The 17,858-nt window shown below is 44.4% G+C and overlaps 1 protein-coding gene across 1 annotated transcript in view; it reads left to right on the top strand.

The window, feature by feature from the left end:
• Positions 1-991: 991 nt before the first annotated feature.
• Positions 992-17,858, top strand: part of celsr3 (cadherin, EGF LAG seven-pass G-type receptor 3) — a 114,104-nt gene continuing 97,237 nt past the window's right edge. The window contains exons 1-4 of the mRNA XM_028582617.1: positions 992-1,720; positions 2,000-2,105; positions 2,955-3,739; positions 3,851-6,689. Coding sequence (XP_028438418.1) covers positions 992-1,720; positions 2,000-2,105; positions 2,955-3,739; positions 3,851-6,689 — 4,459 coding nt within the window. The remainder of the gene's footprint in view (positions 1,721-1,999; positions 2,106-2,954; positions 3,740-3,850; positions 6,690-17,858) is intronic.

Raw genomic sequence — 17,858 nt, 5'->3', positions numbered from 1 at the left:
TTCCGAGCTTAGGCTACATCACTGGACTAGAATATACTGTGTGTAGCTTGATGATATCACGTAAAATGAAAATCAATGAACAAATGACGCTGCGAAACTAAAGCTTATTTATGAGGGGGGAAATATATCTTAAACTATCCTGATGTTGTTTTCTCCCCTTTGCTAAAGTTTCTAGGATTGCTTTTTTTGCAATTCATCCAAAACCTGCACTTTTGCATCATTTCATTTTAAAATGAAATTGTTAGGTCTCATTTCTAAGAAGGTTTTCTGTATAACCCAGGTAAAGGGTGACAAACCTGTGGGCCTCTTAGTGAAGATGATAATTCTTCGGATGATACGGGTGATGACGGTGTGATTGTGTAAGATATAGGCTATTCCCCCGTCCTATTCCAGTTGAGGATATGGCTGCCGCCGCGGGTGCTGTGTAACAGCCAACCATTATGAGAAAGGAGAGAGAGAGAGAGAGAGAGAGAGAGAGAGAGAGAGAGAGAGAGAGACGGTGTGTTGAGATGCAAGCAATAGGGGGAGGGGTAGAAAAGGAGGAGAGTGTGATTGGGGATGGACGGATAGACCGGGCTGTGCCGCCACTGCTGGGAAAGCGCGCACACACATACATGCACACAGATACGCACACACTCCAGAGGGTAGTGTGTGAGCCAGCCAGTCAGTCAGTGTGAGTGTGTAAGCCATGTTGGATGTGAATGAACGGGAGGAGAGATGCTGCTGCCGCGCCGCTCCTAACGCTCAGACCTCGAGCTCCACGGACCACAGCGGGTAGATGCCAACTCTCCAGGCCGACGGAGAGACGGGGGAGCCTGGGGGAAGGTGTCGGGCGGTGCCGGCGGTCCTGGAACTGGCCACCTAGCCGGAACGAGGGAGAGAGAGAGAAGTAACTGGGAGAAGGGAAGACGCACTCGAGAGAGAAAAAGAGAGAATAGGCACAGGTGGAAGAGGGAGAAAGGAGGGAGATACAGAGAAAGGAAGAGACTAAATGGCTGTACCGCTACCGGGCTTCACCCCGCTCCTGCTCTCGTCTCTGGCACTCCACCTGCTTCTCCTCGGCCCTTTGTTCGCTCTCGCCCCGGGGACGGTGAATACAGGAGGGGCTTCCATCCGCTGGATCCCGGGCCTCTGTTACCGAGACGCCGGTAAAGTGAGCCAGCAGCAACAGCAGCAGCGCGAGGAAGCAGGGGAGTTGCCGAGGGGCAGCTGGAATCTACGCCCTAGCAGGTGGACCGTAGAGCGGATACAGACTGAGGGATGCTCTGGAGTGCAGCGCGCAGAGAGGACGCTGGGAAGATATCACCAGGATGGGGCGAGGGGGACACGGAAGGAGGGACTGAAAGGAGTCGGGACGTTTTGGAGGAGTGGAAACGGCCCTACGGCACCATCGTCACCTCCACCTCCTCTTCACCCAGGTATTAGGAGCAGGTCGAGCTCTGATGGCGTCGGCGCAGGACAGGGAGTGGAGAGAGGGGGGATTACGAGGAAGGGCGTTGTTTTTCCTCCCGCTTCACCTGCTTTCACCTCCTCGCCGGTTCAAAACGGCAAGAAACGGGCAGTACAAAGGACTAGAGCGTGCGCGCAACGGTGGCCGGCGTCGAGGCCACACCTCGCCAAACGTGGCGCCGCTAGAGCCTTTGTGCACGCCTCTGGCCTGTGCAGGGCACCCGGAAGTGGAGAGATGAGAGGGGGAGAGGTGCGGGAGAGGGCTCGTGAGGTGAGGAGGCTTTTTGCTACATGGTGCTCTCTGACACCCGGGTATATCTCCTGGTCAAGCCCCAACAAACAAGCCCTCTCCCCGGCCAACAACCCCTCACTTGGCCCCTTGCCAACCGGTTGCTCTTGTTGCATTCATCCTATTTCTGGATACAATTCACCACACAGCGAGGCTTCAAACTACACAATTAAATGTCACCCCCGTTACACCAGCAATTCAGACTGTAACCAGGGATCGAAATTGGACATTTGTCATTTTTCAACTTGTAATTCCTCCCAGACCGGCAACACAGATACAATTCAGCCACATCCAGTTTACAGGAACAGCAACAAAAAAAAGGCTTGGGATGCTGATGGGAGCTCAGCCAACGTGGACAGGAGGGCTGGTAATTGTTCTCATTTGAGAAGGCACAATCTTATCGATCCTAGCAGCAACATAGAGGGGGTTGATGATAGCTGTATGACAGAGTGCAGGGAGAGGGGGGCGATGAGTGGGGGAGATGAGGAAGAAGGAAAGGAAGCGTGCAGATGTAGCGCACCGGCCGTGATTAACCCCAGTACATGGGCGCACTTAGATTGTTGTGGACCTCCTGCCCGTGAGGTGAAAGTAAGGTATTACCCCGCCAGAATTCTGGATAAGAAGAGAGTGTGTGTTGGCAGGAAAGAGAGAAAAGATGGACGAGGAGAGGTGAAACAAGGCAACAAACACATTAATGTATCTAATTATCTGGATAATGATTTGGCTTTTCCGATTCTTACGCTCCTATGTAGGGCTGATAATGAGCTTCCGCAGGGGAAATCAGCACCAGCAACCAGGAGGCAGAGCAGCCAAACCCGGGGAGAAAGCGAGGAGGTTCCCGGTGGTTGCTTTGGTTGTTTGAACAGAATAGAAATGGGGGATGGATATTTAGCTGGGTTTATGGTCCCGGAGGGAGTAATAGTTCAGAGGAATCTCCCCATCCAATTTTCCTCCAGCAGCATCACAGAGACGCCCAGCCAACGTTTTCCATCCAGCAAAAGCGCAATTCTCGAAATTACATCAAAATATCCTGGCCTGGCGCTCAATACGCCCCCTCAAACACAAACATGCGATTATGCAGAAAGTGGAAAACTATCCAAACCGCTCCTTCTATTTGCTGAAAAAGTAAATGCAACTTCAGAGACAGAATCTGCCGGTGACTCAGGCTTTTCCTCGCCTGCGAAGTTTCTTGTTAAATCTCCCGGTTTTGTGTCAGCCACGTCTCACTCTGTAACAGCAACCAAAGCACGTGCTGTCACTCAGCCTGATGACACCACAGCAGAACACCTCTCGTTTTTCTCAGAAATTAACCTGACCACATGGCAGGGTGACTCCTCAACTTCTGTGGACATGGTTTCAGCACGACGGACAGCTCCCCCAGACTCTCAGCGCGTGTTCATGTGGATCAAATTCAACAGCAACAGCAATAACAACAACGAAGAGGAGGGGAGCAAGGAGACAAATGGATATAGTCGTGAATCTAAAATAGAAAAATCGCCGTGGCATGGTCAGACACAGCAACCAGACCTGTGGGAGACCACACTGCCAGAGATGGTCAAGGCAGGGTGCGCTGACAGCATTTACACCGACTGTACAGCCACCGAGCAGGGGGACCAGCATATGCAATTAAATCCCGGTAAGCAAGTGCCATTAGAGCCCGAAGGTGTCAGACAGTCAGATAGGCGGCAGATGGGGGGCGAGGGAGAAAGGGAGAGGGATGCAGAAAGGGAGGGAGAGGGCTTGGAGGGGTCCGCTGCTGTTGCTGCTGTTGTTGGGGGAGGGAAATTACAGGTGGGGGATGGCGAGAGAGAGGCGCGGCTGATGGGAGGGAGAGAACCAGAGGGAGAGGAGAAAGAGGAGGAGGAGAGGGAAAAGAGAATAACAAAGGCAAGCCAGGCAGAGGGAGGGAAGGGTCAATATAGGGGCAGTAGCACCACCACCATCACACAGCCAGATAGCGAAATAGGGAAGAAAGAGAGCCAGGCAGATGAAAGCCATGAGGTTGGAGAGGGGGATGAGAGGGAGGTGGAAGGGGAGGAGGAGAGGCACAGTACAAGGGGAGAGAGGAGCCTGGAACGACTGATAATAGTAGCAGATGATGAAATCTCACAGGGAGAAAGGGGGAGGAAGATTTTGATGCCTTGGCCTCGCTCGCGACGTGCAGCCAACAGACATCCCCATTTCTCCCAGTACAACTTCCAAGTACAAGTAGCTGAGAACCAGCCACCCGGCACCTCAGTCATTATCATGACCGCTTCAGACCCAGATGCAGGAGATGCAGGCAGGGTGAGTTACACCATGGCTCCGCTGATGAACAGTCGATCATCTGACTACTTCCACATCCACCCAGACACAGGTCTCATCACCTCCACTCAGATTCTAGACAGAGAACACATGGATTTGCATTACTTCCGGGTCACAGCGACGGATCATGGCTCCTCTCGCCTCTCTGGCACCACAATGGTGGCCATTACTGTTTCAGACCGGAATGATCACTCTCCTATATTTGAGCAGACAGAGTACAGGGAGACGATCAGGGAGAACGTAGAGGAGGGGTATCCCATCTTACAGCTGAGAGCGACAGACTTAGACTCCCCATCCAATGCCAATATCCGTTACCGCTTTGTCGGTGACACGGCTGCAATAGCAAGAGCGGCCTTTGAGATTGACCCACGCTCTGGCCTCATTACAACCCGTGGATCGGTGGACCGGGAAACCAACGAGCACTACACTTTACAGGTGGAGGCCAGTGACCAGGGGAAGGAACCGGGGCCACGCTCCGCTACTGTTAAAGTTTTCATTACTGTCTTGGATGAAAATGACAATGTGCCACAGTTCAGTGAAAAGCGCTATGTGGTAGCAGTGAAGGAGGATGTACGGCCTCACTCTGAGATCCTCCGTGTGAGTGCCACGGACCTGGACAAGGACAGTAACGCTGCTGTTCACTATAATATCATCAGTGGTAACAGCCGTGGACAGTTTTCCATCGACAGTGTCACTGGGGAGATCAATGTTGTGGCGCCACTAGACTATGAGGCAGAGCGGGAGTATACGCTCCGTGTTCGTGCACAGGACAATGGCCGCCCACCTCTCTCCAACAACACCGGTATTGTCAGTGTACAGGTGACGGATGTCAACGACAACCCACCAATCTTTGTGTCCACACCATTCCAGGCGTCTGTGCTTGAGAGCGCCCCAGTTGGTAGTTCCATCCTCCACATTCAGGCCATTGATACCGATTCCGGTGATAACGCCCGCCTGGAGTACAGGTTAACTGGCACCAGCTCTGACACACCATTCATTATCAATTCTGCAACCGGCTGGGTCACTGTGAGCTCCATTCTTGACCGAGAATCTGTGGAACACTATTTCTTTGGTGTGGAGGCCAGGGATTATGGCATGCCGCCTCTTTCTGCCACGGCAAGTGTTACAATTACAGTGATGGACGTTAATGACAACCGCCCTGAGTTCCTCCAAAAGGAGTACTATTCTCGCCTGAATGAGGACGCTGTGGTTGGTACCAGCGTAGTGACTGTCACGGCTGTGGACCGGGATGTCAACAGTGCGGTGACCTATCAGATTACAGGAGGAAACACCAGAAACCGCTTTGCCATCAGCACAGCAGGAGGGGCTGGACTTCTCACATTAGCTCTCCCATTGGACTACAAACAGGAGCGGCGTTACGTTCTAACAGTCACTGCCTCAGACCGCACACTCCACGACACCTGTCAGGTGCACATCAACATCACAGATGCCAACACGCATCGGCCTGTATTCCAGAGTGCCCACTACTCAGTCAGCGTGAATGAGGACCGACCACCCGGAAGCACTGTAGTTGTGATCAGTGCCACGGATGATGATGTTGGTGAAAATGCTCGAATCACATACTTCCTCGAGGACAATATCCCACAATTCCGCATCGACACCGGCACAGGGGCTATAACACTCCAGGCAGAGCTCGACTATGAGGACCAGATGACCTACACTTTGGCTATAACAGCTAAAGACAACGGCATACCACAGAAATCAGACACTACATATGTTGAGGTTAATGTGAATGATGTGAACGACAACGCACCTCAGTTCCTCAGCCCCAGATATCAGGGAACAGTGAGCGAAGACGCCCCTCCCTTTACTAGTGTCCTCCAAATCTCAGCCACTGACCGCGATGCACACGCAAATGGTCGTGTTCAGTACACCTTCCAAAATGGTGAGGATGGGGATGGAGACTTTACCATTGAGCCTACATCTGGCATCGTCCGAACCGTTCGCCGGTTGGACCGTGAGAGTGTGCCATTCTATGAGCTCACGGCTTATGCCGTAGATCGCGGCGTGCCCCCTCAGCGAACCCCCGTCCACATCCAGGTGACGGTCCTGGATGTGAACGACAATGCCCCTGTCTTCCCTGCGGATGACTTTGAGGTTCTAGTGAAGGAAAACAGCGCAGTGGGCTCTGTGGTAGCCCAGATCACGGCCACTGACCCAGATGAAGGCGCCAACGCTCAGATCATGTACCAAATCGTGGAGGGCAACATCCCTGAGATCTTTCAGATGGACATCTTTTCAGGGGAACTCACTTCACTTATTGATCTTGACTATGAGGCCCGCAATGAGTATGTCATCGTAGTCCAGGCCACATCAGCACCTCTTGTCAGCCGGGCCACTGCCCGGATCCGATTGGTGGACCAGAACGACAACCGGCCCACTCTGCAGGACTTCCAAATCATATTCAACAACTTTGTGTCCAATCGGTCCAACAGTTTCCCCAGCGGGGTAATTGGGAGGGTACCCGCCCACGACCCTGATGTGTCAGACAGACTGTACTACACCATCGACCGAGGGAATGAGCTTCACCTGCTGCTCCTGAATCACACCAGTGGAGAGATCCGACTGAGCCGAAAACTGGATAACAACAGGCCGCTGGTGGCTCCCATGCTGATCACTGTCACAGGTAAGAGACTGTGGAGGGGAAAATGGGAGGGAGGGTATGTGTGTGTATGTGTGTAGTCAGTTTAGATTCCCCTGTAGCTTTTTTCACTGTAACAAATCCTGTGAAGATAAGAACTCAGACTCTACAGGTTTGAATGAGAAAGGGGTGTGATAAATCCGAATGACATTTGGTGGAGCCCTGGGCATTGCTTCTGCACTTTTCTTTTGTCTCTTTCTATTGACTTGTGTACGTGAAGGAATGAGGAATTAATGGGGCTTCTTGAAACACATTCTGCAGATTGTGTGTGTGAGTCGTAAAAGGAAGCTGATTGAATGAGTGGGAGGGAGAGAAAGCATGTACCTGAGTCCCTTAAGGAGAAGGCGCTTGGGAAAAATTGTGTGTGCATGTGTTTGTGAGAGAAATATAGACAGTGACAGTTGTTGCTCAAGTTAAACTTACCCGAAAGAACTGGAGGTAAACATTTAGGAAATTGATGCTAAAGAAGTGTATGAAAAAAGTAGTAGATATCATGGAAGGGAGAAAACGTGTGAGAAGAGATAAATATTTGAAGGAACTTTTTTTTTTTAAAGATTTTTTGTGGCATTTTCTAGGCCTTTAGATGATAGGACAGTTTGACATGAAAGGGGGAAGAGAGGGGGAATGACTTGCTGCAGCAAGGACTGAGCTTCTGTAAATGGGCTGCCCGCTCTACCAGGTGAGCTACCCAGGCGCCCGAAGGCTGTTTAATTTGAGATAACGGACTATACCTATTACAGTATTAGGTTTTCATATAAAATTGTCATATCCGTCAACATGTTGCCAGTTTATGAGATATGCTATTGCAAGCAACTGATGCAAAGCAAGTTTTTTTTATTTTGGCCTTGGCAATGATAATTTTGCTGGTAGAAAAAGAGCTGTGTAGTTATAAGCAGTGATCGGTATCACAGTACCACCCCCGCTGTTTGATTGACAGGTGATCTGGGCTAAGTGCAGCCGAAGTTGCCATAGTGATTTTGTAAAATTAAAGAAAATCTATTTAGTAAGGAAACAAGGAAGCACACCATTCCAAATGACACAGCCAATTGCTGTCACTTGCTGTTACTGCAAATATCCAATGAAACAGTATCAATACTTCCTTAATGGGATTTATTTCCTGATGAAATAGACACATGAGGGGTCCATCTTAGGTGCAAACCCATGGACCATTAGCTTTGATTTTCCTGGAAAATAGCCAATTAACTGGACATGCCTGTTAACCATCCATTATGGTAATCATATCATGCACTGAGAAATAATGTTTAGAAGTGTTTCTTGGCTCTGTATTGAATTTATATTTTAAGCTGTTTTGTCATCCACACAAGAATATAATCATCTGTTTATATGACAAATATTACATTCACTTTTTGAAGTAAAGTCGATTTTATTGTAATTTGTTTTTAGTATATTTTGTTGTTTATATGTTTGCATTTCCAGGCTTTAGCTTCAAGATAAAGGCTTCCTAAAAGCGTTTCACACTTTGTTGCAGCCTGTCATTGATCAAAGCCTTAGAAACAGAAAAAAGGAAACGAAAACAAGAGCAGCATTATTGCTTTGATGGCCTGGTGAGTGCTGTGTTTATATTCTGGCTTGGGAGTGTGTGTGACCTGCTACCCTATTTACACTGCTTTTATACAAGCCTCACTGGTGACGATACAGCCTTATACATATTCAGTTTGGTGTCATTTTGATGTCATTTAGTGAGTGAGCAAGTGGGTAAGTTTGACTTAGGGAGTAAACTGCGTTCTAGTGAGTGAGTGAGAGAGATCGAAGAAGTAAATGAATGAACAAAAGAGAAGTGACTGAGAATATGAGTGAGTGAGTGTGTTTAAACACTACAAAGTGAATTATTAAGTACACAAGTGATCAAAGTGAGGGTGTGGGAAAATGAAGGAATGAGTATATCAAGTGAGTAATCAATTGAATGAGTGAGTGAATAAAAGAGAAAGAGACTGAGTAAATGAGTGTGTGAGCAAATGAGGTGAGTGGGTGAATGAAAGAGAAAGTGAATGAGTAAATGAGTAAGTGAACAAGTGGGTAAGTGAGTTTACTGTAAGAGTCAGAGAGTGAATGACAGAGTGAAGGAGTGACTGAATGAATTAGCAATTGATTGAGTTTGAACATTAGAGCAGGGATCTTCAAAAGGAGGTCCGGGACCCAAAGGGGTCCTCAGAGTCAACGCAGGGGGGGCCTTCAAATTATTTATTTATTACAAAGTTTTTTCAAAAATTAAAAAGTCCTACGATGAATCCAACATATTATTAGCAATCCCACTGATGATAGGCTTACTGGCCTAAGGTAAGGTAGTCACTAAGATAGCCATCCACAGATACAGTTAATCCTGAGGATTCACTGTGCCACATGTATGTTTAACATTAAAACATAATTTATAAAATCATGCCAAAAATGATTAGGCTATTTTAAAAGCTTAGTATTCTGTGCAAAATAAGCTATGTATAAAGGCTTTAGGCCGCCCTACACGTTATTGTAGGCCCAGTTTAATATGTAATATATATATATATATATATATATATATGCTTTATTTTATACACCATGTGTACAGTAACAGGGGGTCCCTGCTCTGTCTCTCTTTCAGTTAAGGGGTCCTTGGCTTAAAAAATGTTGAAGACCCCTGCGTTAGAGAGTCAAATACCATATGAGAGACTGATAGAGAGAGTGAGTGAGTGAGTGAGTGAGTGAGTGAGGGAGGGAGTGAGGGAGTAAATAAATTAATAAAACTGAAAGAAAATGAAGTGAATAAATAGATGAGTGGATTAAACACATGAGTGGTTGAGTAAGTATATGAGTAGGTGGACAAATGAATAAAAGTAAACTGTATGTATGTGCCAGCCTTTGTCTCCATCTGCCTCTTCCAATGTGCATTAGGTTCGGTTCAACCAGACGTGTAGATTCATTTCCAAATGTCCCACTGTTTCTCTCTCTTCTCTTCTCTTCTCTCTCTCTCTCTCTCTCTCTCTCTCTCTCTCTCTCTCTCATGCCATTGCTCCAGGATTTGACAGTTATGAGATTATAATGAAACAACAGTCAGCCAGAGTCATGCTCGGAGCAAAGCTGTCACTTTCATTGTGTGCTGTGTGTTATCTCTGACTACCCTTCCCTCCTCTTCCCATCACTGTCTTACTCTCCTTTATTCTACCCGTCCTCGAATGGCTGGATGGATGGATGAATTTTTCTCACAAATTTTTAGTCCTAGAGTTTCTCTCTCTTCTTTTTCATCATCCTTCTTTCCATTTGTTTATTTTCCCTTCTGCCTTTTCCACTCCTTCCATTTCCACTCCTTTTATCCATCTCCTTCACATTGTGTATTATTTCTTTACTCACCTGCTATGCCTCTCTACATCTTTTCTCACTCTCCCTTTTTTTTCCTTCCTGCTGTATTCAATAATCCACCCTTCTGTCCTCCGACTCTTCTCTTTCCCTCCCTGTAATTCTCACATAAAGTAACTCTTATGGGCTGTGTCTCTTCCATGGCATATTCTTTTCAACTCTGCTCCTCCTTGTGTGTGTATATGTGTCTGCTCAAGTGCCTCAATGTGTTGAGTGTATGTGTGTGTTTCCACCTGAGTTTTGTGTATGTGCATGTTTGAACTGTGGTTTCTTGTGTGAACGTGATTTGTATTTGAACATAGTCCTGTGTTTGCGTGTTCATAAGTGTGTATGCGTGTTCATAAGTGTGTGTGTTTGTGTGTGTGTGTGTGTGTGTGTGTGTGTGTGTGTACTCTCAAGTGGCTCAAAGCATTGCACTTGAGAGTGTATTCATGCCTTTTCAATGAATAATATCTATGCATACCAGAGAGTGCTGGGACTACACTGCTTCATGTCTTGCTTTCTTCCTATTTTATTTCTTACTTCCTTTCACACTTTCATCTCTCTGTCCCTTGTCTCTGTCATGTCCCCATTTTCTCTATGACAGTTGGCTCCAGACTATTGATTCTCAGGATAATTCCCATATCTATGGCATTTACAGTTTTTAGATTAAACACTGCATCCATGCTTGTGTTGCCAGCAGTTTAAGCTCACACAGACACACACATTTACACTTACACACATGAAACTGGCTTTAGGGTCAGTTGGATGAGGCAAGTAAGCTGATGCTGTTTGGCACCCCAAACAGCATCAGCTCAAGGTGCCCTTGAGCAAAGCAACCACCAACTGCTCCTGTGGCCAGTAGCAAAGACTGTGGTTATACTGGCAAACTCCCAGTTGTGAATGTGTGTAGCAGTTTGGATGAGGAACAGGGCTTTGCTGGAAAAGAAAGCATGTGCCTAACTAGACTTCCCTGGGTAGATGAAGGTTGAAACAAAGACTCTGTGTGTCAACGTGTTAGAAAGACTTTGTTAAATTGGCCCTTTTTAACAGTAGGAAAAGCCCAGATGTAAATAATAAAATTAACTATGATTGAATTGCAATTAGCTGCTTGACTTTCAAGGTCCTGGTATTGTGCGTGCTGGATCACTGTCACACTGTCATAATTAATGTTATTAATAAAACCTGTGTTTTTCCTAGTCAAAATGTCTGCTGTGAAAAGAGGCTTTTGGCAATGTATACTGAAGTTGTTTGATAGAAAAACGTATCTGGTGTCAATACATTTCTCTCAATCATCTGTTTGGTATTTGAAAAGTCCTGGTTCATGCTAATAACCAATATGAACCTCCTAAAATACTGTAAATGTCCACCAGTTGGTTTGGACACAAGTATGATTTAACCTGTTTGGCTCTCCACTTTCTCGTGTTGCTTTGAAAACTTGCATACATTATCAAACTGCTGTTGCCAGAGCCTGTTCATAAGTGACAAATGATCCTAATTGGTCGTTATCCTGATATGGTCCATCTGTGTAGCATGTCTGATTATGATTAGGTTAATGTTTAGTTAAAGATGCATAAAATAAATATTTGGGCCACATGGGAGAAGAAGCACAAGCTAAAAAAAAACACAATTGCCTATTCACACATCCAGTGGAAACAAAGCAACATTTGGCATTCATTTGGAGTCATGTTTGTGTCCACCTGATGGATGTAGGTCAATGTACTCTGCTTTTTGCTCTGGTTTTGTCTCCACCATAGAACAAGATCTGCTAAATGTTCCATTTTGTCCAACTTGCTGCTGTTTGTTGCTGGGTAGGTAGTGTACAGTGGGTTGATTAGAGTTTATTTTAGTTGAAAACAGCTGCTGATGGAAACATGGTTGATAATAGCACTGAGATGGAACCAAAGAGTGAATGTTCTGTAGAAATGAAACAATAAACTACAATAAACGTTGTGTGTTACTACACACTTTTTGTTTTGTATGTGTGGGTATGTATATGTATGTGTGTTTGTATATCTATGTGTGTGTATGGGTATTTGTTTGCATGGGTTTGTAAGCATATGTGTATGTATATATATATATGGGTACAAACTGTATGTGTGTGTGTATATATATATATATATATATATTTTTTTTTTTTTTTTATTTAGTTTTGTTCGAAATAAAAAATAAATGAATGAATGATTGAAATAAAAGAGGCTAAAAGCTCCATAGAGCTACAGAGTTGGTGATCATTCTTTGTGGTTTACTTTCATCCATTGTTAGTATATTAATAAGCAGAGCTCAAGACTCATCAAACGTGTTAAGCACAAAAAATAGAGCACATACTTAAGAAATGTGTATAATTTGTTTTTTGTAAATTTGTCACATGCAGGCACATGTATAGAATAGAAGAGTGAGCATTCTGCAAAACAGTTACGGTATTAGATCTGACAAGCTAAGACCAAATTGGGAAAGCTCACCATGCACTATGTTATTTCCTCTATACTGATTTGAGTTCAATGTCTTCTGTGTGTGCTTGGGATTCTGGCACTTTAGATGGTGTTGAAAATGAAGACACATCATGTATTCATTTAGACACTGTTGAGGCAACTATATGCTAACTGTGACCAGTAGCAGAGTGGCAATCGGGAGAGTCGGGACTTTTCCCGGTGGCCCGGTAATGTTTCGAGGCCACAAGGGCCTATCTGATAATAGTTATACATTGCAAGTTCTTAGTAATACCATCCGGTGGCCTGGTGTGCGGCCGCTGCCCTGCTGGTCAAACTGTGCAGCCTCTGCTCAACCCGTACAGCGGGCTGCAGCAGCCTCTTATTTCAATACAAACACAGGCTAATCAGAAAGCACTAACCAAGTGCAAGTCACAACCATTGTCTAGGATTTTCAGAAATATAGGGGGATCAGTGAGCGGCCCCTCCCCAAATGGCATAACCCTGGTCGGCCTATGACGTAAAGACATCAAACACCTTTTTTTCCTCGTCACGTTTGGAAGTCTATCGGTAACGTTAACAGTGTGTGAGTCTAATGATGGAAAGCCAAAAAAGAAAAGGGAAAGGTGGCGCTGAGAAGGTCAGACTCAAAAGGAAAAAAATTATGGAGGAGGAGGCAGCGAAATGCTCCAAAATAACGGACATGTTCTGGGCATCAACGAGTAAAGATACTACAGGTGAAATAAGCTACCGTTGCTAAACACCTAATGTCACACCTAGGCACAGATGGGAATTAGCACTAGCTACCAGCCAGCCAAAAGCTTGTGAAATTTGAAAGTAGCTTGTGGTAAATATGAGACAAATTGACTACTAACTATTGAGTGGCTCTTGAATTTGTCCTTCAGTGGTTGGCAGATGTTCAGAGTTTTAAAATGAGTAACTTCCCTTGGCTGCTGCTATGTTAAGTGTATAAGGATTATGACGCTAACACTAGCAGGAGGAGTGATTAACATAAAAATCTAACTCAACAGTAGGTACCTCCGATATTTTGTGGCATAAGTTAGCTTGGCTGTCAGTTCCAATGTGCTACTTGTGTTGGGCTAGTGTGGATCGTGTTGCTGTGCTGTGTGTTGTTCATTCATTCACCGGACCAGCCGAACCCCCCCAACCCCTCCCGGTAGATTTTTTGGTCCCATTCCGCCCCTGACTATGACTCAGGTCAGTGCACCATGAATACACTTTCAGTACATATAGTTCATTGCACTGATGCTAAGGAACCATACACATTATGGGTGAGTACGTGGATGCTGTATGTATGTATGTATTTATGTGCAAAACAGCTAATGCATTTTCATGTGGGTCAGCTGAGAAAGGTCAACCCCCAAGAGCATAACGCTTTGAATTATTCTCATTTTAGATAATAATGTGTTTTTTACCCAATATTACAAGCATGGAGGTAAAATGAGGCAATAGTACAGTGTGTGTTACTCTTGTTGTATTGCCATTATTGATGTCCCATTAGAAACCATGATTTGTATATGTCTACCATCTATCTATTGCCTTTCTATTAGATTACATGTATTTATTGTCTGCAGTAAAGAAAGATGAGAATGCATTGCTACGCTGGTGTTGCTACACCATACATATTGACTTTAAACTTAAATTAAGATCTTAACAGAGGATAAAGAAAAACTGCATGTTAAAAATGTGTAACCGGCTCAAACCCACAGCATCATGAGCACCCAGCACTTACTACAGCTCATTTAGCAACCACGATGACCTCCATATACAGTACATACTGGCCAACCACAATGTCAAGAAACTTTTACCAGGCCATTAGAATCCATTAGATTCCATTAGATGTACGCTCTACATCTTCGGCCTGTCAGGGGCACGATATCGCTACCACCCGTCAGGAGCTAAATGGTTCAGGTCGAGCAGAGAACATTGTGGAGTTTGACACAGTTTGACACAAAGAGCCAGATGGAAGGTTTCACTACTGGATTGTTAGTGTCCTGTAACCATGACACAGACACTGGGACCAAACCAGTCTGACCTCAACAGGTTTTGTCCAGTATTTGTCCGCTCTTTCATATTTTTAGCTGTGCTGTAATAGCAGACATTAAGCAATAAGGGGTTTGTATGACATCGTAATGTTTTATATAGTGTAACCAGTGTTTCTGACAGAAACCCAGTGTCTGTTTAAAGCTTTCTGTGTAGGGACGATAATCTGATTTTCTGCAGAGGTTTTTAGGTCACTGAAGGCCAGAGATATTAGGTAGTGGATGGGTTAGGGGGGATGTCTGTCTAACACTATAACACCATCACATAGTTAAGTGCTTGACAACTCAAGGCTTGTGTTAGAAGGAAAGTGGGATGTTTCCACGGCTTAAGCTTCTGTTATGTTATGCAAATGTACAGTATAAAGGATTTATTAATGTTTTTTCTGACAGTTAAATGTAAGCTACTGATAAGGTGTCTGTTTCCCAGCTTTCATTTATCCATGATTTGTTAGATGTGCTCTCATCGCTCTTTACTAAATGCTAAGTTACTCTCCATTCACACAGCTGTGCACATCCCCATCTGGGAGCTGCCCTGTACAAATACAGTCCATTTGATACTTCTCTTCCCAAAAATAACAATGTGGTTTGAGTGGCAGGATGACTACTGGGAAATAGTGATACATTAGGCAATATTGTACATAAGGGAATGCTGTGACAGTTATGTAATTCAGGCATGTTGGGCTGCCATGAGTGAATATTTTTGACAGAAGTTTTCAGGGAGTTGAGAGCATAATAATTTCATGTTCCCTGCTTAGAGATTTGCAGTTTTGTCTTTATCATCATCTTTAATCATCAAACCAGCCTGGGGACTGAGGACATTTGATCAAGACCCAGCAAGACCTTATCTGTGAACAAATATATTTAGCATTCTAGTAAATATCTCTTTACAGTCATTTAAAAAGATACAAAACACATTACAACTTCAAGTACTTCACATACAAACCTTGTTTATTACCCAAAGGCCAGCTCTCCTAACCTTTCAGACATCAAAGCGCCAAATGCTGACTATAAGTGTTCATGAATAGCATTTTAATGATTTGTTTGTGCTGGTCTGAGGCTCAATAAAAATTGGTTTAGTCCCAATCAGCCACCAGGGAGGACTGAGAGGCACAATGTAGGAAAAATGAGGAAAGATAATCAACAGACTGGTACTTCTATACTATATTTAGCATTGTGTCATCAATAAATCATTACCACATTAGCTTAACAACATTACCATGATTACTGTAAACAAACGAGATCACATCAGAGAAAGAAGCCAGACAGCGATCCAGCAGCCTCTGTTCTGCATTTTAGCTGGAGACACCAGGGCTAGATTGGATGAGTCTGTTGACAAAAATGCATTGCAACACTAAAAAAGCAAGATTACGCTGTACCAGCGTACCAACAATACCAGCGTTGCTGTTACATCTGGTAAAAACATGTCTTGTACTGTAACAATGGAGAGCAGATACCACCAGTTGTGCTCATTGCTGCCACTGGTGGTAGAAAACTATATTGCAACAAACAGAACATGAGTATTGTCGGTTGTCCTAGGATACACTCATTACACTCATTGCCCCCTGTGCAGTGGCCCTGAGAGGCCACTGCACAGGAAACACACGCAAATAGATCACAACACGCAACAAAAAGAAAATACATGCAAATAGACCACAACACGCAACAATAAGAAAATGCACGCAAATAGACCAAAACACGCAACAATTAGAAAACGCACGCAAATAAACCACAACACGCAACATAAAGACAACACATGCAAATAAACCACAACACGCAACAAAAAGACAACACATGCAAATAGACCACAACACAACAGAAGTGTTTCCAGGGGACAATTTTAAGTGATGCACACGTGGCTGCAGATGGTTGAGGCTACAGCTACGGTAACGTCAAGTTTAGACACCGAAACAAAAAGTTAAATTGAGGAAAAAGATCGTGGTTGGGATGAAAACACACCCAGGGAACAAAGTATTAAAATGATATTCTTACATTAGCCTAGGCTTTGCGAGATTTAACAATCGATTTTGATGACTTCTTGAACTCTAAGAGGCTATTCAGTGGTGTAACGTACTGTGGTATAGTTGGTTTTATATTGGCCGTCGGATATTCGACACATTTGAAAAATCTATTTTGCAGCTTGACATTTTGACCTTTCCATCTCAAAACACATCTGGTGAACTCAGCTAACTGCCCTACACATAACACAAAGCTTCTTTAAAAAAAAAAAAAAACACTAGATATAAATAGATTTATAGCATTTTTTGAGAGTAAATAATATTTATAAAGTCAAAGGGTGGATTTTCTTTATGTTGCGTGTTGTGGTTTATTTGCGTGTGTTTTCTTTTTGTTGCGCATTGTGATCTATTTGCGTGTGTTTTCTTAAGTTGCTGTGCAGTGGCCTCTCAGGGCCACCGTACATTCTGCTTTGGTGACAACTTTTCCCCCTTGAATACAATTGCAGGGAACAAAGAGGAATTTCTTAGTTCCTGTGAAAGCTTTGCCATTTTCAGCATGGTTTCCACAATTTCCATCTATCAACAAAGTAAGTGTTTATTATTATTGTGAAATAGTAACTAATAATTGTTATTGAAACATTATTCAGTCGTGTGCATTCTCTTTGGAAGTGTTTGAATGATTAACACACACAAGTAAGCATCACAGGAGTCCCTTTTGCTGCGCATAGCCTACTGATATGACCATTACTGCTGCACTATTACACTGCCCCACAGGAGAAATCGTTTGGAAAATTAAAATTTGGGATCTTTTCAGGCGACAGAAGGTGTGATGAAAGCTGCTACAGACACAACCTGCCTCAGGTGCTGGAGTGACGGCAATGATTTACAAGAGTCCACAATTTTATGCTCCAAAATACCAAATTATTTAACTCAAAAACAACAAAAGCAGATAGGGTGGAGCCCTGTTTACAGTGCCTGTGGAAAAAAAGTGTTTCTTTATGCATGAAAAATAAGTAAAATGTATGGTTCTGTTTTTTTTTTCTTCACGCAAACATAATGTCTTTGTGGTTGTACATTTGAGAGAAAAGACTACACGCAGCAGCAGCACCACCACAATACAAACAGACAAATGCAAGATGGAGGAGGATGGCTGCTGCTGAAAACATCTGCTAACAGATGTCACGTCTGCATGTTAGAGAGGTCAGAGGGTAGATTTGTGTTATTTATCCATACAATAGACATGCGGGTGTGTATAAATGTGATATGGGCGAAAATTTAGTCTCTGCATGCGAAAGGGCTTTTTGTTTTCAGTGTGTGTGCATGTTAAGTGTATCTGGTTTAACGTAAAGGATTAGTGCTTCTGTTGTGATAGGGTGGTTA

This window comes from Perca flavescens, chromosome 7, assembly GCF_004354835.1.
Source record: "Perca flavescens isolate YP-PL-M2 chromosome 7, PFLA_1.0, whole genome shotgun sequence".
NCBI lineage: Eukaryota > Metazoa > Chordata > Actinopteri > Perciformes > Percidae > Perca > Perca flavescens.
This window is presented reverse-complemented; position numbering and strand designations above follow the sequence as displayed.